The sequence below is a fragment of the Bombina bombina genome, chromosome 9, assembly GCF_027579735.1.
Source record: "Bombina bombina isolate aBomBom1 chromosome 9, aBomBom1.pri, whole genome shotgun sequence".
NCBI classification, from domain to species: Eukaryota; Metazoa; Chordata; class Amphibia; order Anura; family Bombinatoridae; genus Bombina; species Bombina bombina.
In genome coordinates this window covers 49,643,011-49,670,664 of record NC_069507.1, presented here as the reverse complement: position 1 = coordinate 49,670,664, position 27,654 = coordinate 49,643,011, and the positions used below count along the sequence as shown (strand labels likewise).

Sequence of the window (27,654 nt, the reverse complement as noted above, 5' to 3'; positions counted from 1 at the left end):
GTATAAATTTGCAGGTAAAGTAATTAAAGTACATATTATATTATTATTATATTTTGTCTCTACCCCAACTTGTTTTATGTCCCTTTAACATCACAGGCCCATTTTTAGCTTTAGAATGTGTATATACCATATAACTCTGTAAAATAACATTTCTAATTGCAATATTATTTTCTCTGAACACCTAAATATTTTTTTATTATTAATTGCAGGAAGTAACATTTTTTTCTCTTTTTTTTATGAAGCAATGAGTTCAAATGCTGACGTTCATGACATAGAGGACATTCTCCCTAAAAATATCCAAAGTCCATCAAATATTTTCAAATAATCGATATTCTCGTGTATAAAAGATGTCTTATGGATCCATGCATAACACTTGTGTTCTGTCAGCTGAGCACATATTTCAGCTGTATAATATTAACCCACCAGTTATCAACGCCCAACCTGAGTCAGAAAACAGTGAGTATTTTTCTTAAATATCAAACATGACTTGAAAATAATTGAGCATAAACTACTTAAGAGTCAGTTAATAACAATGCATATACAGCTAACCCATAGGACTTTAAGGAAATGATTTATCAAAGTCTGAAAATGCTGTAGAACTTCTAGAATATCTTGCCTGCTTTATGTCTCAAAAATGAAGTGACACTGGCTATGATTCAAGTTCTATTATATTATTTATATATACATAGATTGGAACCCAGGTTAAAGCATTTCTAAACCTGTCTGCTTTTGCCTTTGTTATATCCTCCAACAGTACTTGGTACAGAAAGTGGCTGTGGTGCTGATCTTGTAGCATGGGGAATCTGTGTGTATGCACTTTGCTTTTGCATGCTTGTCACTTAAGAATGTGTGTATGAACCAAACAGCTAATCTATATCCTTCAATACCAATACAATGTGCCTATAAATTGTTCTAATTAAGAATTTCTAAAAGTTATAGGCAGGCATGTTTATAAACTGGTGTAGATCACAACCGTTTAGGGGCCCCATATATTAAGAGGCAGGCGAACAGCTTCTCAAGTTGCCAAGCTGTCTGGCCACCTTCCCTACATATGGGCAGAGGATCTGTTCGTCCGCTGGCCCGTAGTATTATTATTATTATTCTTTATTTATAAAGTGCCAACAGATTCTGCAGCGCTGTCCATGGGTACAAGGATAAAAGTACAGTACAATACGATATAAAAAAGACACCAGACAAAGTTTAACAAACAAATACATGGGGAATTGAGGGCCCCGTTCCCGTGGGAATTTACAATCTAGATGGTAGGAGGGTAGAAACAGGAGGTGGGGACTGCAAAGGTGAGAATGATGTTAGTGTGGAGTTAGATGTATCATTACACACTCATCGGAGTGTGTAATGCCCGCCCCTTCATTTGCGCAACCAATCACAAGAGTGAAGGGACTGTCAATCACCGAGAGCGAGCGAGTGAGCTCTCGGTGATTTCTCTTCACTACCTCTGAGGTGGCGAGGAGTGTAAGAAGCAGCAGTCTAATGACCACTGATTCTTACATTCTTACATGCTTCATTCATGGAGCCCTAGATTTATCTACAAAAATCCCCATATGTTTTAATGTTTTTATATATATATATATATATATATATATATATATATATATATATATATATATATATATATATATATATATATATATATATATATATATATATGTTGATTGAAGCCCTTTGCAGTCAAATACCTCAAAACTTATTTATTCAAAATTATTATTTTATAACATTCTTCACATGATTATTTATTTATTTATTTATATATATATATATATATATATATATATATATATATATATATATATATATTTTTTTTTTTTATAGAAGTATTAATTTAAGAATAAATAGAACATAGTCTTCCATGTGAAGAACATTGGAATGTAAAATATTGATAATTCATCTCGGTTTTAGCGCTCTTGAATAAACGTGATCAGGTTAGCGTGCGAGTATGGGTTTCAGTTTGTGAGCTCCACTCACGTCTATGGGAGAATAGTTAGTGAGCTTGCGATATCTGAAGTCCACCTTTTTACTTTCAACTGACGCACACAAAAAGTTTACTTCTAAAGAGTGCTCAACTCATAATCAAACCCATAGTAAGCACCTGTCAGCCAATAATTATTAGTATAAAGTACCTGTAATGCAATAAGTTTTAGCAGGAAGTACACAACAGATACCGCTGTATTTGCTTACATTTAAAAAGAACCAGATTTTATTTTACATTATTGATGCACAAATCAGTTTTAGATACAAGTTTTCCTTTAAATAATAAAAACATTTAAGGTAGTCATCACCATTAATGGATCAGTGGCTAAAATAATCATTAATGATAATGGATGTAAATTGTAAAAGTTGTTTAAAATTGCATGCTCTATCTGAATCATGAAAGTTAATGTTGACTTTGTTGTGCTTTCAAGTTTGAAAAAAGTCAGTGTTTCAATTTTGAGACTTAGTGCACACTGCAGATTTCACAGATCTAACCTTGCTACATATATGTCCTTCGTTGGCCTCAGCAAGGTGATGCGATAAGTTTGCTAGTAAATTGACAATAGCAAACTTTTGTCTACTCCAGTAATAGGTTGCCTGATGGTGGATGCAGTTTGATTTTAAAAACAAACACAACAAAGTTGTCATTTTTATCTTGTTGCAAGATTATAGATCAGTCCAGTAATTGCAATGTGTTTCTTTAAGTAATTACACAACAGTTATCAGCTAACAGGACATAATAACAATTCACATTCAGTTAAACTGCAAAATGAATTTAGTAAAACTTGTTTCTATTCTAGGTCAACATTATCAGATATGATCCTCTCTGTAAACTTGATCATATGTGCAGCTATATTAGCCCTGCTGTTACCTTACCAGGCCTTATCAGATAGCCAGCCAATGTGTTCTGTGATACAAGGGCTTCCTGGTCTTAATGGCAGAGATGGAGCCAATGGTCAGAAAGGGGAAATAGGTAAGAAAATACTTGCTATAAACCAATGTAAATGTAAATAAAATACAAGGGTCTGTTGTAAACCTCACAAGGCTGCAAATTGTAGCAATTCCATGGGGGGATTTTTCTGGATATATAACTTATGCACAAGACAGCCAGCTGGTATTAAACGAGAATCGGATATTAGTAACTTTATTAATTAAAGAATATTCAACATGGTTATAACACAATTTAGTGACACTATAGTTTTCAAACAGTGAATATAATAAAATAAAAAGTGAATCACCATATAACCACCACTTTTGCAAATTAAAATACTTATATTTGTGAAATTGTAGAGGAATAGCACAAGTCCAAAAATAATTTCTTCAGTTGTTATCCCAAAGGTATCCTCAAAAGGACAGATCTCATAGCATAATACTTTGTGTGAAGCTAATAATCAAATGGAATAAATGGAATACTCACATCTTCTAGAGCTATAATCCAGCTCTAAGGTATAGGAGCATTATAAGAAGCCCACCAGCAAACTACAGGATCAACTGCTTTGAATAATTTATTTTAAAATAATATATAAAATATCATATAAAAAGGTGATATGGTCACTCAGAGTATAGCAAACAATTGAAGGGAGCAGTCAGTTCACGGATATATTCACATCAAGGGGCCGATTTATTAAGGCCCGAATGGCGCCTAATGCTGCTGTTTCTGCGTGAGCCTTCAGGTTCACCGGCAACAGGAGTTAACTCATACGTCTCCTCTGAGGCGGCGGACCCCCTGTTAGCGGCCGATTGGCCATGAATCTGCAGGGGGTGGCATTGCACTGTGATGTGTGGCGGACATGATCTGCAGTGGGCGGCATTGCACAGCGATGTCTGGCGGACATGATCCGCTACAGCGGATCATGTTCGCCAGACATTGATAAATCGGCCCCATAGCCTGAATCAACCCACTGTCTAAAATCCCCCTTTGGTGCCAGTGCCAAGTACTCAACCATCTTCGTAACCAACCTTAATTATCTCCAACGTATGTTTTAGTGCTAGTCATGCAGCTTTTTCAAGGTGTACTTCGGGATTCTGGCCTTTTAGGCAGAGTTGCAAAGAAAAAGACATATCTATGACTGGCCAATTAAAAGAAAAGATTAAGATGAGCAAAAGAATACAGACACTGGACAGAGGAAATTTAAAAAAAAATGTTATGGACAGATTAATCTAAGTTTGAGGTTCTTGGATCACTAAGAAGAACATTTGTTAGATGCAGACCAAATGAAAAGATGCTGGAGGAATGCTTGACGCCATCTGTCAAGCATGATGGAGGCAACGTGATGGTCGGGGGGTGCTTTGGTAGTGATAAAATGGATATTTTTATAGGGTAAAGAGGGACCTTGAAGAAGGAAGGCTATCACTCCATTTTGCAATCCGATGTCATACCCTCTGGCCAGAGCTTTATTAGAGCCAATTTCCTCCTACAACAGGACAATGTCCCAAAGCACAGCTCCAAACTATGCAAGAACTATTTAGATAAGAAGCAGTTAGCTGGGATTCTGTCTATAATGGAGTGGCCAGTACAGCCACCGTGTCTCAACCGTATTGAGCTGTTGTGGGAGCAGCTTGATCGTATGGTACATCAAGCCAACCCAGCTTGTGGAAGGTGCTTCAGGAAGCATGGAGTGAAATTTCTTAAGATTACTTCAATAAATTGACAACTACAATGCCAAAGGTCTCCAAGGCTGTAATTGCTGCACATGGTGGATTCTTTGACGAATGCAAAATTTAAAGGACACAATTATTATTTCACTTAAAATGTATTATTTCTAACCTTGTCAATTACTTTATTTCCTATTCAAACCCATTTCATGTATGTTTTCATGGAAAATAAGGAAATGTCTAAGTGACCCCAACATTTTGAATGCCAGTGTGTGTATGTATATATATATATATATGGCCAGATTTCAAGTGGAGCACAAACATTTGCGCACGGGTGATAATGGATTTACCACTGGTATTACAAGCTGAAAGTAAACGTGATCTCTTGAACGCAATCGCAATTTATGCTAGAATGATTACTGTGTCCTCGGAGCTCTGGTTAACTGTTTCACATAACTAAAAAATAGCACAAAACACGTAAAAAATTCATTACTACGTACACTTACACTAAAAAAAAAACACTATAGTAAAAATTATTTTCAAAAAAATATTGCACACAAAAGTTATAAAGGCTTTGCAGTTAAGAAGATGAAAACATGAAAAAAACATATTTATGCAATATTCATATTTCACAGAGGTTTTAGCTATGTATTTACTGTAAATATGTCACATTCCAATGTTCTGCATATGTTCTATATATTTCTAAATAGATATTCATATATATATATATATATATATATATATATAGCTGTATATATCTATACCCATATATAATCATGTATATATAGAGGTATAGATATATATTGTACTAAAAAAGATTATATATATATATATATATATATATATATATATATATATGTATTTAGGAATAAATAAATAAATAGAACATACTCCTGTATGTGAACAACATTGGAATGGAAAATATTCATATTTTCATGTCAGGTTAGCGCACACGAGAATATGCGAACGGGTTTGCATGCGAAAAGGGTGTTTTTTCCACTTTTTTGCTCCATTGACTTCTATGAGGGAATTCATGATCGTGCACATGATATTCTAAGTTCAGCTTTTTGCGATTGTCGGAGTAGCATGCGAGCAAAAACAGTTTACTTTCAACTTATAATATGAGTGCAACCCAACAAGCACAAAAATCCGAACTTCTAGCACAGCTAACGATTGAATGCTTGCTAATTAGCGCTTCACTTGTAATCTGGCCCATAATATTTTTGCTGCTGGCTTATAGCAGAAGCACTAGATACTACTTTAACTATTTTTAAATTTAGGCTGCTGTCCAGCTTTAACACTGTTGTTCTGAAGACCTATGCAAAAAAAAAAAACTAAAGCAGATATAAAAGAAAATCCAATGTTTTTGCATTCACACCTGATTTTATATAGTTGTTTTTTATCATCTTAGACAGTCTGGTATTTTAAGGCAACCTCACAAGCAATATAATTGAAAGAAAGATAGTTATTGCTTGCAGAGTTAGGGGCACAGTCATAATGAATACTTTTAGTCCTTTGAGGAAATGCATAGTAGTCAAAAAGAAAAAAAAACATTGTAAATACACTGATGTATACACAATACAAAATGCAATCGTTCCCCTCTTAGCAATTTTTACATTCAACTATCATTGGTTATCATTCATCTAATGTAACCTTTAAATATTACTATCTTAATATTACAGTTCAACATTGATTACCATAGACTGAGTGTTAAAGCCAGAAATTGAATGTTACAGGTTAATTAAACATATAAAATAGCCTCCCATCCATTAAAGCCTTTGGCTCTACAGCTGATCAAAAGTCATATGACCCCTGGACTGAAAAATAGGAAAGCACACTCCTGTGCCTCTGTTCTAGCTGCTATGTATTAGGGTTGCAGTATAGAAGGCAACTTTAAGGGTCTCAGGGAAAGTTTGCTATTAATTAATATAGAGATAAGAAATTATTTTTTTAACAGCACAACATGACAAATTGTATGCCAATGGGACTTTATTAGAGAGATAGGTTACTCAGCACTTTTAAGTAAAGTAAGAGCAATCCTAAAAACATTTTAGTTCTCCATTTACTATCCCTTTAAATTGTATAATAGAAGGTTACATTCTAGTCATTCCAGGCAGTTATGCATTTATGTAAAATTGTAATACATAAATATTCATTAGCATTTTTATTTTAGGCTCTCCAGGACAGACTGGGGTCAAAGGTGAACAGGGGAGTATAGGAGCTCCTGGAAAAGTAGGACCTGCTGGACCTAAAGGGTATCAAGGATACAAAGGTAATAATGCAGATCAGTAATATTACTTCTGATGCTAACTAATAATTAAATCTTACTCTGATACATATTTCTTAAAGAAAATATAATTGTATTCATCAACAGTACAACTGTGCTACCTAGTCTTCCTGTACTACTACTGATGCTCAGAAAACAAGAAATTAAAACCTTAAAAACTGATTTTTTTTTTTTTTTATATATTATCCTATATTCTAGCTATCACTTACCAGGTGAGAGAGCTCCCCTTTCTAGTGGGCATGGGCAGAAACAAACTATGCCCATTTGTCTAAATATAAGGAGATACACCCCCCTCGTAATTCCTAGTTATGTCCATCATAAGAAGGCCAGTAAGAAAACGGTGGGGTACTCCTGGTAAGTGCTAGCTAGGCAATAGGCTAATATATAGACATTTCTGTTTTTATGGTTATAATTTCTTGTTATCTTGGCATACCTAGCTATCACTTACCAGGTGAGAGATTACACAAGCTTAATATAAAAACAGGTTTAGAATACAAGACCCAAAGTATACTGCATAAAAAGACAGAAATGTATTCAAGAAAGTACTGAGACAAAGATTGTCTCTGAGAAAAAAACTTTTCTGAAGATGACTGGACTACATCCAACTTGTGATGATAAATCTGAAAAAGACTTTCAATCTGCTGCTTGGCAAGTTACATTATAAAATATCCAGGATATTGGTATTGCCATGGATAAATGTGCCTTAACCCCCAAAGGACACAGGTCCAATTTGTTTAATTATTCCATGACAGAATCATTCTGCCATTGGTCATTAAAGGGATAAGACTTGCAGGAGTTTACAATATTACTACTGTTAGTTCCTAAATTACAAAACCTTGTTATTACAAATGTATATCTAATTGGGGATTAGCATAGTCAAGGTCCTAATAAATCAAATTTGTAAAAAAATAATTTTTATTAATGAAATAATCTAAAGCAGCTGACATATACCAAGGGGTAGATTTATCAAGCAGCGGATGCTGCAATCTACCCCCGAAAATTCAGGTCCGCCTGAAACATAAGTCAAGAAGCAGCAGTCTTAAGACCGTTGCTCCACCACCTCTGAAGTAGCGGACAGCAATCAACCTGAGCAGATATGATCGGGATGATTGACACCCCATGCTAGCGGTTGATTGGCCGAGAATCTGCAGGGGGCAGTATTGCACAAGCATTTAACAAGAAATGCTTGTGTAATGTTAAATACGCTACAGCGGATCATGTCCGTCCAACAGTTGATAAATCAGCCCCCAAGTATAAAAAAGTTTTCTATTATAAAGCATATCTTGTGCATAAAGAGAAAAGGAAATCTCTTTTAAAAAAATAAATAAAAAATAAAAAAAAGTGTTTACCACAGACAAGAATATAAGAACCAAATTTAGAATGGGACATTCTCAAACAAAATATTTTCATATGTCTCCAGAAAACACATTATAGCTTTAGGGGCATATTTATCAAGCTCCGTATGGAGCTTGATGCCCCTTGTTTCCTGCGAGAAAAGACCGCTGCTCCATAACTTGTGCACCTGCTCTGAGGCAGCGAACAAAAATCAACCGATCGAATTCGATCGGGTTGATTGACACCCCCTGCTAGCGTCCGATCGGCCGCGAATCTCCTGGGGGCGGCATTGTACTATGCCGACAGCGTCTGCTGTCGGCATTTATCGATGTGCAGCGGACATGATAGGCTACTTACAATCTAAGAATTGTAGAAAAATATTAATGTGTCAAACTATCAGAATGTGGGTTCAGAATCCAATGTCCACATCTAACAGATGACCAAAGAAACTAGAAAACTATTCTAGCTCCTAATTTAAACAATGGTAGATTTATATAAAAAAAAATCTCCAGCAGCTTATTAACTATTCTGTTACAATTGTTTCCAGGAAATAATTCCCAGATTTATTTAAAGACAATTCTTATAAAGAGAATACAACCTATGAGAAGACTAATTTCTCCTTCCCACTTGTAAAGGAATAGATTAAATAACGACGAATTATCTAGTTATCTAAGCTATAACACTGGTAAAACCAACTGTTCCTTACAGGTTGTATAATATCCAACATAGGGCTAGATTACGAATGGAGTGCTATTCTGCGCTCCTGATATCACGTTAACCCCTTAATGATCACAGCACTTTTCCATTTTCTGTTCGTTTGGGACCAAGGCTATTTTTACATTTTTGCTGTGTTTGTGTTTAGCTGTAATTTTCCTCTTACTCATTTACTGTACCCACACATATTATTTACCATTTTTCTTGCAATTAAATGGACTTTTTAAAGATACCATTATTTTCATCATATCTTTTAATTTACTATAAAAAAATATATAAAATATGAGGAAAATATGGAAAAAAACACACTTTTTCTAACTTTGACCCCCAAAATCTGTTACACATCTACAACCACCAAAAAACACCCATGCTAAACAGTTTCCAAATTTTGTCCTGAGTTTAGAAATACCTAATGTTTACATGTTCTTTGAAAGTTATAGGGCAATAAGTACAAGTAGCACTTTGCTATTTCCAAATTACTTTTTTTCAAAATTAGCGCTAGTTACATTGGGACACTGATATCTTTCAGGAATCCCTGAATATTCCTTGACATGTATATATTTTTTTATAGAAGAGAACCCAAAGTATTGATCTAGGCGCATTTTGGTATATTTCATGCCACCATTTCCCCGCCAAATGCAATCAAAAAAAAAATTGTTCACTTTTTCACAAATTTTTTCACAAACTTTAGGTTTCTCACTGAAATTATTTACAAACAACTTGTGCAATTATGGCATAAATGGTTGTAAATGCTTCTCTGGGATCCCCTTTGTTCAGAAACAGCAGACATATATGGCTTTGGCGTTGCTTTTTGGTAATTAGAAGGCCGCTAAATGCCACTGCGCACCACTCGTGTATTATGCCCAGCAGTGAAGGGGTTAATTAGGGAGCATGTAGGGAGCTTGTAGGGTTAATTTTAGCTTTAGTGTAGTAGAGAACCCCAAGTATTGATCTAGGCTCATTTTGGTATATTTCATGCCACCATTTCCCCCTCCAAATGTGATCAAATAAAAAAAATCGTAACATTTTTCACAATTTTAGGTTTCTCACTGAAATTATTTACAAACAGCTTGTGCAATTATGGCACAAATGGTTGTAAATGCTTCTCTGGGATCCCCTTTGTTCAGAAATAGCAGACATATATGGCTTTGGCATTGCTTTTTGGTAAGTAGAAGGCTGCTAAATGCCGCTGCGCATCACACGTGTATTATGGGTAGCAGTGAAGGGGTTAATTAGGTAGCTTGTATGGAGCTTGCAGGGTTAATTTTAGCTTTGGTGTAAAGATCAGCCTCCCACCTGACACATCACACCCCCTGATCCCTCCCAAACAGCTCTCTTCACTCCCCCACCCCACAATTGTCCCCGTCATGTTAAGTACTGGCAGAAAGTCTTAAAGTACTAAAATAAAAGCTATCTTTGATTTTTTTTTTATTAAGCATATTTACATATGCTGCTCTGTAGGATCCCCCCTTAGCCCTCAACCACCTCCCTGATCCACCCCCAAACAGCTCTCAAACCCTCCCCCTCTAACTTATTGGTAGCCACCTTGGGTACTGGCAGCTGCCAGTACCCAGTTTACAATAAAATATATATTTTTTTATATATTTTTTCTGTAGTTTTGCTTGCCCCCCAAAGACCAACCCTCCAACCCCTCCCAGATCCCTTAGATCATTTTTATTATATTTTTATATCCCCCTCTCTGCCACTTTTTTTTCAATATTTTTCTGTAGTGTAGCGGTTCCCACCCGCTCCCTACCCGTACACGCGCCTGCCCCTGCCCCCCGTGCTACCCCACCCACGATCCCGCCCCCCTCTGCATCAAAGAAGGCATCGATGGCCACCCACCCGCCTCCCGCGCCGGCTCCCACCCACCAACGATTGCGGTCATCAATGGCCGATGCAGAAAGGGCCACAGAGTGGCTCTCTCTGTATCGGACTTCTAAAAAATGTTATTGCAGAATGCCTCGATATCGAGGCATCGCTGCAATAACCGGAAAGTGGCTGGAAGTGATCAGGATCGCTTCCACCGCTTTCAGAGACCAAGGACGTGCAGGGTACGTCCTCGGTCGTTAAGGGTATTTTTTTGGAGGACGTACCCTGCACGTCCTCGGTCGTTATGGGGTTAAAGGGACACTGAACCCAAATTTTTTCTTTTGTGATTCATATAGAGCATGCAATTTTAAGCAACTTTCTAATTTACTCCTACTATCAAATTTTCTTCAGTCTCTTGGTATCTTTATTTGAAAAGTAAAAAATGTAAGTTTAGATCTCGGCCCATTTTTGGTGAACAACCTGGGTTGTCCTTGCTGATTGGACAGCACCAATAAACAAGTGCTCTCCATGGTTCTGAACCTACAATTGGCTGGCTCCTTAGCTTAGATGCCTTCTTTTTCAAATAATTATAGCACAAGAATGAAGAAAATTTGATAATAGGAGTAAATTAGAAAGTTCCTTAAAATTGCATGCTCTATATGAATCACAAAAGAAAAAATTTGGGTTCAGTGTCCCTTTAACTTCACTAGAAGGAGGTTTTTCGCGTATTGTGTTGCACTCGTATTACAAGTTGAAAGTAAAAAGTTAGCATGAGAGCAAAACCCAACACACGGGAAAAGTTGAACTTCGAATATTGTGACTATGTTAACTTGTTCTCCCATAGACTTCAATAGAGAGTGCAAACTGGAAAAAAAAACTAACACCGATGCTAGCACACTAACCCGACCACATTTATTCAAGAGTGCTGAACCGGACATAAAATGTGTATATTTCACATTTAATTGTTCTTTACATAGAAGAAAATTCTCTACTTTTTCTTACATAAATATTTACATATATATAAAATGGTGATTTTTTTTATGTATAGGTATAGATATTTACAGATATAAAATGCACTTAAATATACATATGTATTTATATGTGTATGTATGTCTGTAAATAAATATATACACATATAAATATATAAATACATATGTACACACACATATGTAGGCTCACCGGAAACAGAAGTTATGAATCCAATTGGATTGGCCGCAAATCTGCAGGGGGCTGCATTGCACCAGCAGTTCACAAGAACTGCTGGTGCATTGATAAATGCTGACGGCTTGTGCTGTCAGCATTTATCGGTGTGCAGTGTATCATGTCCGCTCGCACGTTAATAAATTGACCCCTATGAGTGCAACTCTACTGTAAATGTATTTTTGATGTTATTTTTCATCTATTTTTACAGTTAACCAGAGCTCTGAAATCATGCTAATCTGATGCAAATTAAATTATATTGCGCTCAAGCAAACCTCAATCTGAATAAGTGACATACCATTTCTATTGGGAATCAACAGGCTGTAAATCCTGGGCACATACCAGAGGATCAGAGCACTCTGCAGCACTGGGAAGAGCCTTCAGCCATAACACATTGCCAATAGATGCACATAGGCATCTTTTTGGATATAGTCATAATAATAAAAACATTATTAACCCCTTAAGGACCAGCGACGTACCCTGTATGTCGCTGGCCTTTTTTTGGGACTTGATTATTTTATAGCGCGGTCTTGTCACCAGCGTTGAGACTGCTCTATTCTACAAAACCTGCTGGAGGGAGGGAATTAATAGCGTGTTCTTGCTAGATTTGTGCTATTATGTCCTGAAAAAACCCTTAACGACCAGTGACATACAGGGTACATTGTGGTCATTAAGGGGTTAAACCTTTGGTATATCATTAATTAGTGAAGTTTGAAAAAACATTTAAAGGGACATGATACCCAAATATATTTAAAATATATATATATTGGTGAAATCCTACAAGGTATGAAGCACTGATTAAGCTGATTGGCTGGGGTTTTTTTTCACCATGCATCTGACAGTGCAAAGAGTAGCTCTGGATCACAGAGCACTTACTTGAACTGAATATCTTCCTTTTTACATAGAGATGCTCAGGTGATAGTTTCCTGTCAGTTTTACAGTTTTGCTGCATGACTTTCAAGTGATTTAGCATAGGAGTATTATGTTCATTTAAGTCATTTAATATATATTTAACATTTGATTTCAATTCTGCTTTAATAGCTTTCTGTCTAATATTATTAGGACTCTGATTTCACACACTGGATGTGAGCATTGGTAAAACTGGTAGCTGTTTACTAACCTAGAAATCAGAGGTTGAGGGGAGAAGTTATTTACAGACCAGTCACGTCATTCAATTTTTCTGTTACATGAGATTACTGATGTAAAATGTTGCTGCCAAGTTTAACCTGATGACAGCCAAAAGACATTTAAGTTTCACAATTTTTATGCAAACATGCAATAATAAGCCATATTACTGGCATTAAAGTGAAAGTCAACCATAGTGTTTTTTAAATGCCAAGGTTGACTGTTGAAACAAATAAAGGGCACTTTCAATCATGAAGTATAAGATACTTCATGCAGAAAGTGCCTTCATTCGTTTCAACCGATCGCCGTTCTTAGCTGCTACGGCAGCCCAAGGCCAAAAAACATTTCTGCTAAGAGGTGACGTTTTTCACCTCTTAGCCAATAGCCATACGGTAAATCCGGTTGGACGCCCACGTCACCTCTTAGCAAAATATTTTTTCGCCATGGGCTGGTGTAGCAGCTAAAAACGGCGATCGGTTGAAATGAATAAAGGCACTTTCTGCATGAAGTATCTTCTACTTCATGAACGAAAGTGCTCTTTATTTGTTTCAACAGTCAACACTAGCATTTCAAAAACGCTATGGTTGACTTTCACTTTAAAGAATGATTCAGGCAAAAGTTATGTTTTCACTAACCTAATATACATTTTACTAATAAATAATAACATATAACAGTTAACCCTAATTTTTAAATCAATCTTAGTCTAAGATATAAGTGACCCAAAACTAAAAGTATATGATAAAAGGGTTAATTAAAAAAAATGAACAGGTTTATTTGCTTTTATACACTGTTAATACTTTAGTTTAAATAACAAAATCTGGTGTACCTCACATTTAAAACATGCTTTACTTTCAAAAAAATGTAACCCATAAGGAAATCACCATTAAAGTATATGGAGATTTTTATAGATAGACTTTTTTTTCTGAGGTATTGAAATTGACCTTTAAATTTGCTTTATTTGTATTAAATTGGGTTTTCTGATTTTAGGAGATACTGGTGTAAAGGGAGACAAAGGAGAGAAAGGAGATCAAGGTAAGGTATCTTATTTTCTATTGATAATGAGTCATATTTTCTTAAAAATAAAAACCCTATTGTTTTTACAGTTTAAATAAACCTGTAATGTGAACCTTGTAAAAATGGCTATAAACTGCCCGACAATTTAATTATATGACTTTTAGAGGGCTAGAGTTTCATAAATCCAACATGCATTGAAGAAATTGAACAGTGTCATAACAATCTGCACAACAGAAATGCTTGTGCAATGTTAAATGCCGTCAGCGAATCATTTCCACATGACATTTGATAATTCGGCCCCCATGACTCAACATAATTCCACCCATAACCCACACAACCACTCTGTGGCTGTCGGATACACAAATGCTCTTTCCCAATTGGATCGATTTGCAGAGAAATGGTTAATGGACTTTGCGAAGATATGTACATAAACCCATTAAATAGTTCACATATGATTATAGTGATCATTATTGATTTGTTGCTAAAAGCGTCAAAGATAATAAGGACCGTATGACACTATCATACACTATCAGCAACTGCTGGTACATACTGGAAATGTTCCAACCACACTGCATTTTAGATACGAATGAAAACAGTAACAGTATGCTAGCTTACAAAGATAAATGGTATACAACATATCTGCATGAGTGCACTTTAAGGAAGTTAGGTACCTGATATCAGGACTCAATAGGAGGTAGTAAGGCAGAAGAGCGTTAGCTGTTAGGGAGCGATATTGAATATTAGACCAGCTCAGAGATCCGAGAAGGAGAAAGTCCTTGTAAGTACGGTACAGCTGTGATCGGTGAGACGTGCAGCTTTGCCGTTCCGGAGGTTCCAGTCTTAGAATTCAGCTGGTTAGACTGTGATGTGCAGCGTGGATGATTCAGCTGTACTAATCTCCTTTAGCTCTGCTGACAGGCTGAGATGGCACACTTTACAGCTGGGAGGTTTTGGAAAGCCTTTGCGGCTTTTGGAGACATGCTGGTTATCAGCTGGAGGCGTCAGTCTTTAGGCGATCCGCGTCTGATGGAAGTGCAAGGAGAAAGGTTAGAGAAAAGGATAGCGAGGTTTGGGCTGGATATCCATGTGTACATGCTTTGATAGCTTAGACAGGAATTACCAAGCAATGAGATGCAGACAAATAGCTGTTAAGTAGGGAGTGATTAAAAATGAGGCTAATGAATCAGATGGTTGGTGATTATGACAGTTACACCCCCAGAAAGAAATCTGCTCCACGGATTAAAGTTGAGTACTGTCCGGATTTTTCCTATGGAATAAGGAGATAAGTCTGGGAGAGGTAAAATTAGGCAAAGGTTCCCACAAGTCCTCTTCATGGAAATATCCTTTCCAGTGGAATAAATATTGAAGAACTCCTCTATGTATCCTAGAGTCCAAGATACTGTGAATTCTGTATTCCGTTAGCAAGTCCACATGGTTAGGAGTAAGAGTTGGTATGCTGGGAGCCTGTCTAGCCCCTCTGTAAGGTTTTAGTAGGGAGACATGAAATTAGGAATGTATTCTAAAACTATCAGGAAGTAATAAAGAAAAAGCATTAGGATTGATGATCCTCAGTATCTCGTAAGTTCCAATGAAAAGATCTCCTAACTTTTTAGTGGGAATAGGTAGTCTGAGGTTTCTAGTAAATAACCAAACCTTATCGCCTACCTTATACTCAGGAGGTTTTCTCCTTCTTCTGTTATAGTATATTTGGTGATTAGCTTCAGATTTATTGATGTTTGACTGTATTAGTTGGAAGAGTCCTCCGAATGTGGTTAAGGCATCATTGACTGATGGAGATTCGGTTTGGTCTCGCTGAAGAGGAAAGTACGTGGGATGGAAGCCGTAGTTAGCGTAGAATGGAGAATGTTTAGTAGAGGTATTTACAGTATTATTACAAGCAAATTCTGTGGTTGAGATGAGTTGAGACCAGTTGTCCTGTTGCGTGGTACAGGAACATCTAAGTCTTCTAAGATACTGCTCTAACCACTGATTTGTTTGTTCTGTCTGACCATTTGCTTGTGGGTGGTAAGCAGTACTCAACTGAAGAGATATTTGGAGTGTTTTACAGAGAAGTCTCCAGAATCAGGATGTGAATTGGCTACCATGGTCCAATGTTATAGTGGACAGCAAGCTATGGAGTTTTACTATATATAGTCAATGAATAAGTGTGTGGTTTGATTGGCGGTTGGAAGTGATCGGCAAGGTATGAAGTGGGCAATTTTACTGAATAGATGGTAGTATATCCTGAGGATTTGTGTAAATCGACAATGAAGTCAAGGGCAATATCGTTCCAGGACCATTTAGAGACAGGTAGGGAAAGTAAAAGTCCATAGGGATGTGACCTGGAAGATTTGAACTGACAACAGATGGTACAGGTGTTTATGTACTGAGCAACCGACTGAATCATGTGCGGCCACCAGAAGTCCCTTGCCAGAAGTTCTGTGTTTTTTTTTATTCCTAGGTGTCCAGAGAGAGGAGAATCATGTAGTTGTTGCAGAATCTTCTCTCTTAATACAGGTGGTATCTGTAAATGTTGTCCTTGTCTTTAGTTACCAGTTCCAATGGAATAGTTGGATCGGATTATTGTGAATGTCTTAGTGTAGGGATAGTAGCTGTTGCAAAGGAGATGACGTTTTCAGTGGGAATAATCAAAGTAGGAGTTACACAGTTCACGGGTGTTGGTTCCTACCTTGATAGGGTGTTTTCCTTAGTTTAAAGCCCTCATTCTGTTTTCTGCAGTTAACTGTTTGTTAGGGTCTCCATATAGGTGAGATGCAGACAAACAGCTGTTAAGCAAGGAGTGATTGAAAAATGAGGCTAATGAATCAGCTGGCTGGTTGGTGATTATGACAATGACATTCCCAACTCAACCCATGTAACAACCTTGACTTACCTTGTCACTAGACTGTTATTTAAGTAACAAACAAATGATAACTTGTAAATCTCAATAAACAATATAAAACGAACAAAAAGTGTGATATAGTGCACTATCAAAGGATATATACTATAATAAAAATGTGCAATCCTAAAATGGATAAGATGTTGATTGAAGACTCTCAACCTCCAAAATAAACGATATAATAGAGAAGTCCTGTCTCTGCAATTAAGTATTACTGCCACATTGAAACCATACTTACATATTACTGAGCTTAAAACCAAGCTCAGAGTATAACAGCTCAAATGAATCTCCCTTCTTGAGAGCAAAGAATTGAATATGCCTTGATTTTCCAAAAAATACAGCCACTGGGGTTACTTTACAGGGTACTATTTAAAACATAAGAAACCACCATCTAGCATAGACTGTGAAATTGCACAATGTCAAGGACTGAAAAAGCCAAGTGTTGATTTGTGAAATTTACGTCAGATAAGTTAAGGTGACGTCAAACAGAGGTTGGGGACTTATCCTACTTAATCAACAGACCGATAAGTCATTAGACATTGTGCAGTATCACAGTCTATGCTAGCGGGCGATTTCTTATGTTTTGAACAGTACCCTGTAAACACACACTTTAATAAAAGTTGTTATTTTTGGCAAAATCCAAACTGTTATTGACACTTACTTATCTTATGATGACTGTTGTAGATTTTTTTTTTAATTTATTAAAAATAAATTAGGTTAAAAATGATGTACAAATGGGTTGTTTTTTTTTTGTTTTTTTTTTTTTTTAAATGGCATAAAACATGTGAGTGGAATTAAAGTAAAAAATAAATGAAGCAAATCCACATATTGAGATTTGTTAAAAGAAATCAGTTGGGTCTTTAGCCCTGTGAGTATTTACACTTAAATGCAGAATTTAGTACTTTGTAAATCAACCTCAAAATGCTTTTCTTTCTTTAGTTGCTTATCAGCCTGGATACAAAACTATGAGGAACTACTTACATTTATTTTGGTTTATGTTGTTAAATATGTGAATTGCTGTGATAACTAATAGGTATTTTGTTTTCTTTACAGTTTGACTGTTCGAAAAAAATAAAAATATTTTTTATTTACAGATATTACGACACCTGAAAAAATTGCAACTTTGGAAAATAAAATTACTTCTCTTGAAACAAGTCTCTCCATGCTAAAAAATAGTAAGTCTTTAGAAAAATATCTTAAAGGGAAACTAAACCCAAATTTTTCTTTCATGGTTCAGATAGAGCATGAAATTTTAAGCAACGTTCTAATTTACTCCTATTATCAATTTTTCTTTGTTCTCTTGGCATCTTTATTTGAAAAAGAAGGCATCCAAGCTAAGTAGCCAGACAATTTTTGGTTCAGTACTCTGGACAGCATTTGTTTAATGGTAGTTGACATTTACCCACCAATCAACAAGAACAACCCAGGTTGTGAACCAAAAATGGTCTTGCTTCTAAACTTACATTCTTGCTTTTAAAATAAAGATAGCAAGAGAATGAAGAAAATTTGATAATAGGAGTAAATTAGAAAGTTGCTTAAAATCACATGCGTTATCTGACTCATGAAAAACAAAATTTGGGTTCAGTGTCCCTTTAATTTCATTCTTAATTATGCGCTTTTGACACTTGGTAAAGGACATATTTTAACATACAGTACAGTTGTTTTTTTTTGTTGTTTGTTTTTTCAATTAAACTGATGTTCATGTGATAAAAAACAAATGTCTAGATTACGAGTTTTGCGTTATAAGTAAAAAAGCAGTGTTAAGGCTCATAACGCTGCTTTTTCACTACTGCTGCTATTACGAGTCTTGTAGGTACAGCTATCCCGCACACTTTTTTGGCCGTACCGCAAATTAACTTACGCAATTTACGTAAAGTCTTTTTTCAATGGGACTTCCATAGCGCCGGTATTACAAGCTTTTTTTTTAGGCCAAAAAGTGAGCGGTACAGCCTATCCCGCAAGATTCGTAATGTATTTTAAAGTCAGTAGTTATGAGTTCTACGCTACAAAGCTGTAGAGCATAAAACTCATAACTAAACTGCTAAAAAGTACACTAATCTGCCGCCCCCAACACCGCCACCACTATACTAAATTTATTAACCCCTAAACCTAAGTCTAACCCTAACACCCCCTAACTTAAATATAATTAAAATAAATCTAAAGAAAACCTACTATTAATAACTAAATAATTCCTATCTAAAACTAAATACTTACCTGTAAAATAAACCCTAAGCTAGCTACAATATAACTAATAGTTACATTGTAGCTAGCTTAGGGTTTATTTTTATATTACAGGCAAGTTTGCATTTATTTTAACTAGGTAGAATAGTTACTAAATAGTTATTAACTATTTACTAACTACCTAACTAAAATAAATACAAATTTACATGTAAAAAAAAACCTAACCTGAGTTACACTAACACCTAACCTTACACTACAATTAAATAAATTACATAAATTAAATACAATTACCTAAATTACACAAAAAAACACTAAATTACACAAAATAAAAAACATATTACAAGATATTTAAACTAATTTCACCTAATCTAATAGCCCTATCAAAATAAAAAAGCCCCCCCCCCCAAATAAAAAAAACCCTAGCCTAAACTAAACTACCTTGAAAGGGCCTTTTGCAGGGCATTGCCCTAAAGAAATCAGCTCTTTTACCTGTAAAAAAATACAAACAACCCCCGCAACAGTAAAGCATTTAGCCCTATTGCTGCCCAAAGTCCCTAATCTAAAACTAAAACCCACCCAATAAACCCTTAAAAAAACCTAACACTAACCCCTGAAGATCCACAGTTTTGAAGACCGGACATCCATCGTCAACGAAGCCGGGAGAAGTCCTCAACGAAGCGGCAAGAAGTCCTCAATAAACCCGGGAGAAGTTTTCATCCAAGCCGGGAGAAGTGGTCCTCCGTACGGGCAGAAGTCTTCATCCAGACGGAATCTTCTATCTTCATCCATCCGGCGTGGAGCGGGTCCACCTTCAAGACATCCTGCGCAGAGCATCCTGGAGCTCAATTTTTCTCGACGCTCACTTCTTGCCTTTTAACGCCGGGTTTATAAAAACCTATAATACCAGCACTGTAGGTAAGTGAGCAGTGGCAATAACGTGCAAGTTAGCACCGCACCCCTCATAATGCAAAACTTGTAATCTGGCCAAAACATTTGTGTGATAGACCACCAATAGAATGATAGAGGTGCTCCTTGTTAAGTCAGTGAGCTTCTAACCCACAGACTAGCAGTGTACAGACATACACTTCCTGTTAATTTCCAAATCAAAATAAACTGCTTTAACGTAACCTTTTCCATTAAAAAAGCAACAAGAAACACACTTGAAATCTGTTGAGTTTAAAGGGACATTAAATATAAAATGATTAATTATGCATAGTAGAAAAATCAGTAATCTATACTATAATCGCGTTTGTAACACGTCCGTCGCCGTCAGCAGTTGCACACGCAGAAGTCCTGCTGAGAAGGTCTTCTTCCAGGCGGGTCCATTATCTTCATTCACAGCAAAAGGCAGCGCAGAGCGGAGGTCCAGAACGGTCTTCTCAAAAGTGCCGATCCTCGGCATTAGTCATCGGCAGCGGTGGCACTCCTCGGCAGCAGCAGTCCTTGGCGAAGACGTAAAGATTCATCTTCATGCGATCGTCCGCTGCACACTGAAGATTGAATTCAAGGTACTCCATATTTATTGGGTTACCTTGAATTCCTATTGGCTGACATTTTCAAAATCAGCTAATAGGATGAGAGCTACTGAAATCTTATTGGCTGATTTGAACAGCCAATAGGATTTCAGTAGCTCTAATCCTATTGGCTGTTTTAAAAAATTCAGCCAATAAGAATTCAAGGTACCCCAAATTGATTGCGGTACCTTGCATTCAATATTTAGTATACCACGGACATCGGATGATGAGGAGCCTCCATGCCCCCGAGGACCACCGCCACCACTGAGGACTGCTGCTGCTGAGGACCGCCAATGCCACCACAGATTACCACCACCGAGGATCGCCATATCTGGGAAGAAAGCTCCGGACCTCCGAGCCGCCTTCCCTGTGGATAAAGATGATAGACCAGCCTGGAAGAAAACCTTCTCCGCCGGACTTCTGAAACCATGAGTACCTATTTGGGGCTTAAGTGTTTGTTTTTTGAGGGTGGTTGTTTTTATGGGCAAATTGGCTGATCGGAACAGCCAATAGAATGCAAGCTCAATCTGATTGGCTGATTGGATCAGCCAATCGGATTGAACTTCAATCTGATTGACTGATTCAATCAGCCAATCAGATTTTTCCTACCTTAATTCCGATTGGCTGATAGAATCCTATTAGCCAATCGGAATTGAAGGGACGCCATCTTGGATGATGTCCCTTAAAGGAATATCCATTCGTTGGTAGTCGTCGGGAAGACGCCGCTTGGAAGATGACATCGACCGGATGGAAGACTTCTTCAGCGCCGCCTGGATGATGACTTCATCGGATGGAAGATTTCTTCAGCCCCCCCTTGGATGATGACTTCTGCCGCACCGGCTCTCCTCTTCGGTTCCATCGATGGTCGGCTGGCTGAAGACGACTAAAGGTAGGATGATCTTCAGGGGGGTAGTGTTAGGTTTTTTTAAGGGGGGTTTGGGTTAGATTAGGGGTATGTGGGTGGTGGGTTTTAATGTTGGGGGGGGGTTGTATTTTTCTTTTACAGGCAAAAGAGCTGAATTCTTAGGGGCATGCCCCGCAAAAGGCCCTTTTAAGGGCTGGTAAGGTAAAAGAGCTTTGAACTTTTTAATTTAGAATAGGGTAGGGAATTTTTTTATTTTGGGGGGCTTTGTTATTTTATTAGGGGGCTTAGATTAGGTGTTATTAGCTTAAAATTGTTGTAATATTTTTTAAATGTTTGTAACTTATTTTTTTTATTTTTTGTAACTTAGCTTTTTTTATTTTTTGTACTTTAGTTAGTTTATGTAATTTTATTTAATTGTAGTTATTTGTAGGTAATTTATTTAATTAATGTAATGATAGTGTAGTGTTAGGTTTAATTGTAACTTAGGTTAGGATTTATTTTACAGGTAATTTTGTATTTCTTTTAGCTAGGTAGTTATTAAATAGTTAATAACTATTTAATAACTATTCTAACTAGCTAAAATAAATACCAAGTTACCTGTAAAATAAATATAAATCCTAAAATAGCTACAATGTAATTATTAGTTATATTGTAGCTATCTTAGGGTTTATTTTACAGGTAAGTATTTAGTTTTAAATAGGATTAATTTATTTAAGTATAGAGTAGTGTTAGGTGTAATTGTAACTTAGGTTAGTTTTTATTTTACAGGTAAATTTCTCTTTATTTTAGCTAGGTAGCTATTAAATAGTTAATAACTATTTAATAGCTATTGTACCTAGTTAAAATAAATTGAATGTTGCCTGTAAAATAAAAATAAATCCTAAGATAGCTACAATATAATTATTATTTATATTGTAGCTATATTAGGGTTTATTTTAAAGGTAAGTATTTAGTTTTAAATAGGATTAATATACGGCTAGATTTAGAGTTGGGCGGTAGCCATCAAAACCAGCGTTAGAGGCTCCTAACGCTGGTTTTTACCGCCCTCTGGTATTTAGAGTCAGTCAGGAAAGGGTCTAACGCTCACTTTACAGCCGCGACTTTTCCATACCGCAGATCCCCCTACGCCATTTGCGTATCCTATCTTTTCAATGGGATCTTTCTAACGCTGGTATTTAGAGTCGTGGCTGAAGTGAGCGTTAGAAATCTAACGACAAAACTCCAGCCGCAGAAAAAAGTCAGTAGTTAAGAGCTTTCTGGGCTAACGCCGGTTTATAAAGCTCTTAACTACTGTGCTCTAAAGTACACTAACACCCAAAAACTACCTATGTACCCCTAAACCGAGGTCCCCCCACATCGCGGCCACTCTATTAAAAATTTTTAACCCCTAATCTGCCGTCCGCACGCCGCCGCAAGCTACATTATAGCTATGTACCCCTAATCTGCTGCCCCTAACACCGCCGACCCCTATATTATATTTATTAACCCCTAATCTGCCCCCCTCAACGTCGCCTCCACCTGCCTACACTTATTAACCCCTAATCTGCCGAGCGGACCGCACCGCTACTATAATAAAGTTATTAACCCCTAATCCGCCTCACTCCCACCTCAATAACCCTATAATAAATAGTATTAACCCCTAATCTGCCCTCCCTAACATCGCCGACACCTAACTTCAAACATTAACCTCTAATCTGCCGCCCGGAGCTCACCGCTATTCTAATAAATGTATTAACCCCTAAAGCTAAGTCTAACCCTAACCCTAACACCCCCCTAAGTTAAATATAATTTTTATCTAACGAAATAAATTAACTCTTATTAAATAAATTAATCCTATTTAAAACTAAATACTTACCTGTAAAATAAACCCTAATATAGCTACAATATAAATTATAATCATATTGTCTAGCTATTTTAGGATTAATATTTATTTTACAGGCAACTTTGTATTTATTTTAAACAGGTACAATAGCTATTAAATAGTTAAGAACTATTTAATAGTTACCTAGTTAAAATAATTACAAATTTACCTGTAAAATAAATCCTAACCTAAGTTACAATTAAACCTAACACTACACTATCAATAAATTAATTAAATAAAATACCTACAATTATCTACAATTAAACCTAACACTACACTATCAATAAATTAATTAAATACAATACCTACAAATAACTACAATTAAATAAACTAACTAAAGTACAAAAAATAAAAAAGAACTAAGTTACAAAAAATAAAGAAATATTTACAAACATTAGAAAAATATTACAACAATTTTAAACTAATTACACCTACTCTAAGCCCCCTAATAAAATAACAAAGACCCCCAAAATAAAAAAATGCCCTACCCTATTCTAAATTAAAAAAGTTCAAAGCTCTTTTACCTTACCAGCCCTTAAAAGAACCTTTTGTTGGGCATGCCCCAAATAATTCAGCTCTTTTGCCTGTAAAAAAAACCATACAATACCCCCCCCCAACATTACAACCCACCACCCACATACCCCTAATCTAACCCAAACCCCCCTTAAATAAACCTAACACTAAGCCCCTGAAGATCTTCCTACCTTATCTTCACCTCGCCGGGTATCAGCGATCAGTCCATGCTCCGAAATCTTCATCCAAGCCCAAGCGGGGGCTGGCGATCCATAATCCGGCGGCTGAAGAGGGCGTCAGATTAGGGGTTAATAAGTGTAAGGTTAGGGGTGTTTAGACTCGGGGTACATGTTAGGGTGTTAGGTGCAGACTTAGGAAGTGTTTCCGCATAGCAAACAATGGGGCTGCGTTAGGAGCTGAACGCTGCTTTTTTGCAGGTGTTAGGTTTTTTTTCAGCTCAAACAGCCCCATTGTTTTCTATGGGGGAATCGTGCACAAGCACGTTTTTGAAGCTGGCCGCGTCCGTAAGCAACGCTGGTATCTAGAGTTGCAGTGGCGGTAAATATGCTATACGCTTCCTTTTTGGAGCCTAACGCAGCCATTCTGTGAACTCTAAATCTAGCCGATAGTTAATAAGAGAAATATTATTTAGATCTATTTAATTAATATTTAAGTTAGGGGGGTGTTAGGGTTAGTGTTAGACTTAGGTTTAGGGGTTAATAATTTTATTATAGTGGCGGCGGTATAGGGGGGGCAGGATAGGGGTTAATAGGTATCATGTAGGTGGCAGGGGGGTCTGGGAGCGGCGGTTTAGGGGTTAACATATTTAGTATAGCTTGCGGTGGGCTCAGAGAGCAGCGGTTTAGGGGTTAATCAGTTTATTAGAGTGGCGGTGGGCTCCAGGAGCGGCGGTTTAGGGGTTAATAAGTTTATTAGAGTGGCGGTGGGCTCCGGGAGCGACGGTTTAGAGGGTAATAACTTTATTTAGTTGCGGCGGTGTAGGGGGGGCAGATTAGGGGTGTTTAGACTCGGGGTACATGTTAGGGTGTTAGGTGTAGACAGCTCCAATAGGAATCAATGGGATGTCGGGCAGCAGCGAACATGAACTTTCGCTATGGTCAGACTCCCATTGATTCCTATGGGATCAGCCGCCTCCAGGGTGGTGGATTGAAAACCAGGTACGCTGGGCCGGAAAAGTGCCGAGCGTACCTGCTAGTTTTTTGATAACTAGCAAAAGTAGTCAGATTGTGTGCGGAACATCTGTAGTGACGTAAGAATCGATCTGTGTCGGACTGAGTCCGGCGGATCGAAGCTTACGTCACTAAATTCTACTTTTGCTGGTATCTAGGGCTTGATAACTTAGGCGAATCAGCCTCGCCACAAAAACGCTGCGGAATTCCAGCGTATTTGAGGTTGACGGCTTGATAACTAGGCCCCCTTGTCCCTTTATGCATATATAACAAATGATCTTATGTACCTTTAATAACATTTATTTCTCCATAGTTGTGCTTTTCCAAATGGCGCAAACAGCTAATGGAAAGAAAATGTACACTGTTACCTGGAGAGAAGAGAATTATGCCAAAGCTCAAGCTATTTGTGAGACATATGGTGGAACGTTGCCTTCTATAAGGAATAGCGAAGAAAATTCAATCCTACATACAGTTGTAAAAATGGTACCCCATAGAAAGATATTCCTTGGGATAAATGACATAAAAACAGAAGGAACTTTTATGTACCAGGATGGAGAGGTGATAAAATACAAAAATTGGGAACCACAAGGAAAAGAACCAAATGGAGGGCGCAGGGAAAACTGTGTTGAGATGCGAGATCATGGAAAATGGATTGACATCTCATGTGACAATATAAACCAAGTGGTTTGTGAATTTCAATTTCCATAATTAAGTCCAATGTTGTCATTTTCGTATCCACCAATATCAACAATATATGCTTTGCAATTGTTTTCGAGTTATCAAACTAACATTGTTTAGAAATTGGCTGTATTTTACCTTTTTCTCCAAAATTTTTATAATTTTCTATAAATACATATTCATTTTACCAAGTACTATGTCAAAGTTTACAATGTAGTTTTCAAAATTTTGTTTGTTTATATTAGATCAGTTAATAAAAATAATCCTTTCGTCATTGTAGGGCCGCTGCTCCATAACTGGTCTGCCTGCTCTGAGACTGCGGACATCAATCAGCCGATCCTATACGATCGGGTTGATTGACACCCCCTGCTAGCAGCCGATTGGCTGCGAATCTGCAGGGGGGCGGCATTGCGCAAGCAGTTCACCAGAACTGCTTGTGCAATGATAAATGCTGACAGTGTATTCTGTCGACATTATCAATGTGTAGTGGACATGATATGCTACATCATATCATGTCCGCTCACACTTTCATAAATCGTCCCCTAAGGGGCATATTTATCAAGCTCCGTATGGAGCTTGATGCCCCATGTTTATAAAGACCGCTGCTCCATAACCTGTCCGCCTGCTCTGAGGCGGCGGACAAAAATCAACCCAATCAAATATGATTGGGTTGAGTGACACACCCTGCTAGCGGCCAATTGGCCGCAAATCTACATGCTGTCGGCATTTATCGATGTGCAGTGGACATGATCCGCAATATCGGATCATGTCCACTTGCACATTAATAAATAGGCCCCTAAGTCTTCTAAAAGGCATCTTGCATGGGGAAGTTTGATAGAAGAATTCCAATCCATCTGGCTGTATATGACCGGATTTTAGTACGTTTTTAGTCTCATTTACACATTTTTTATAATGTTAAGATATTATTTTCAGTTTAACCCCTTAAAAGGACATTAAACACTAAGGGCCAGATTATGAAATGGAGTGCTAAATATTTATATTTCATGAAAGCAATATTAGCGCTCCACTGTGTAATACCAGCTCAAACTAATGTGTGCTGGTTCAAAGCAAATAGAGCCAAAAATAAGAATTTGTGGCTCAGAGAAAAGAATGCATTTGTTTAGCACTTCCAAGGGGCAAGGTTCCAAAGGGCAAGGTTGACATGTCTATTTCAACCTAATATGTGTTTTTAACTTGCAAAATAACATAGAACTCAGATTACTCAATATGAATATTAATTTAAAATAAATGAAAGAATTGAGATTGGGAATTAACTAAGAATTCGGGGAGTAAGAAGTCAATGCTGTTTCAGCAGCCAATACAGCAGTATATTGTAAATTTATGGTTGGGGTTTTTAGAACCAAACAAAACAGTGTTTATAACCTAAGTATCACTATCGTTGGATTAATTTATATTTCAGTACATTTGATATAAGCGAGTAAGATCAAGATTTATATGGTTGTTGCGCTACAATATATAAGTCCTTTAGTATTACTGACTAAGAACACAAGCTAATTTCAATTTATCTCAGGCGCTATACATTATATTTAATATACTGAGACCCAGACATATATGGTCTCTTTTGTTAATGTATTTACCCATAGTTCCTGAGAATTCAAGTGAACCTTAACAAGAAGGAGACCATTTTAGTAAAGTTGTTAAGATTCTGATACATAAGACTTTTACGCTAAAACAAAGTCAGCAGTAATATCTAAGAATAAAAGCCAATCGTAACAGCTTTTAGATTGCATATCAAACTAACACTTTATCCAAAGATAAAAAAACATATTGCTTAAACTATTGGATATATATACAAATAACACCAACTCAACAAACAGTATAGATTGTCAAGATCATTGTAAAAAATAAGAACTACCATTTT

At 36.9% G+C, this 27,654-nt stretch overlaps 1 protein-coding gene across 2 annotated transcripts; it reads left to right on the top strand.

The window, feature by feature from the left end:
- The first annotated feature begins 356 nt into the window (after window positions 1-356).
- On the top strand, window positions 357-25,959 carry LOC128639510 (pulmonary surfactant-associated protein D). 2 transcript variants are annotated; one of them, XM_053691652.1, is made up of 6 exons: window positions 383-456; window positions 2,790-2,962; window positions 6,758-6,856; window positions 14,045-14,089; window positions 18,065-18,145; window positions 25,408-25,959. In XM_053691652.1, exons 2-6 carry the CDS (start codon window positions 2,806-2,808, stop codon window positions 25,800-25,802), a joined length of 777 nt encoding a protein of 258 aa, XP_053547627.1. In that variant the 5' UTR covers window positions 383-456; window positions 2,790-2,805; the 3' UTR covers window positions 25,803-25,959. The 2 variants fall into 2 exon arrangements, with proteins under 2 accessions (XP_053547628.1, XP_053547627.1); XM_053691653.1 differs by lacking the exon at window positions 2,790-2,962 and having other exon boundaries at window positions 357-456.
- The last annotated feature ends 1,695 nt before the right edge of the window (window positions 25,960-27,654 follow it).

Excerpts from the sequence above, each read along its gene's own strand:
- LOC128639510 (XM_053691652.1), top strand. The coding sequence starts at position 2,806 with ATGATCCTCTCTGTAAACTTGATCATATGTGCAGCTATATTAGCCCTG. Across the intron at positions 2,963-6,757 it reads TGGTCAGAAAGGGGAAATAG|GCTCTCCAGGACAGACTGGG; the intron begins GTAAGAAAATAC and ends TTTTTATTTTAG. Across the intron at positions 14,090-18,064 it reads AGGAGAGAAAGGAGATCAAG|ATATTACGACACCTGAAAAA; the intron begins GTAAGGTATCTT and ends TTTTATTTACAG.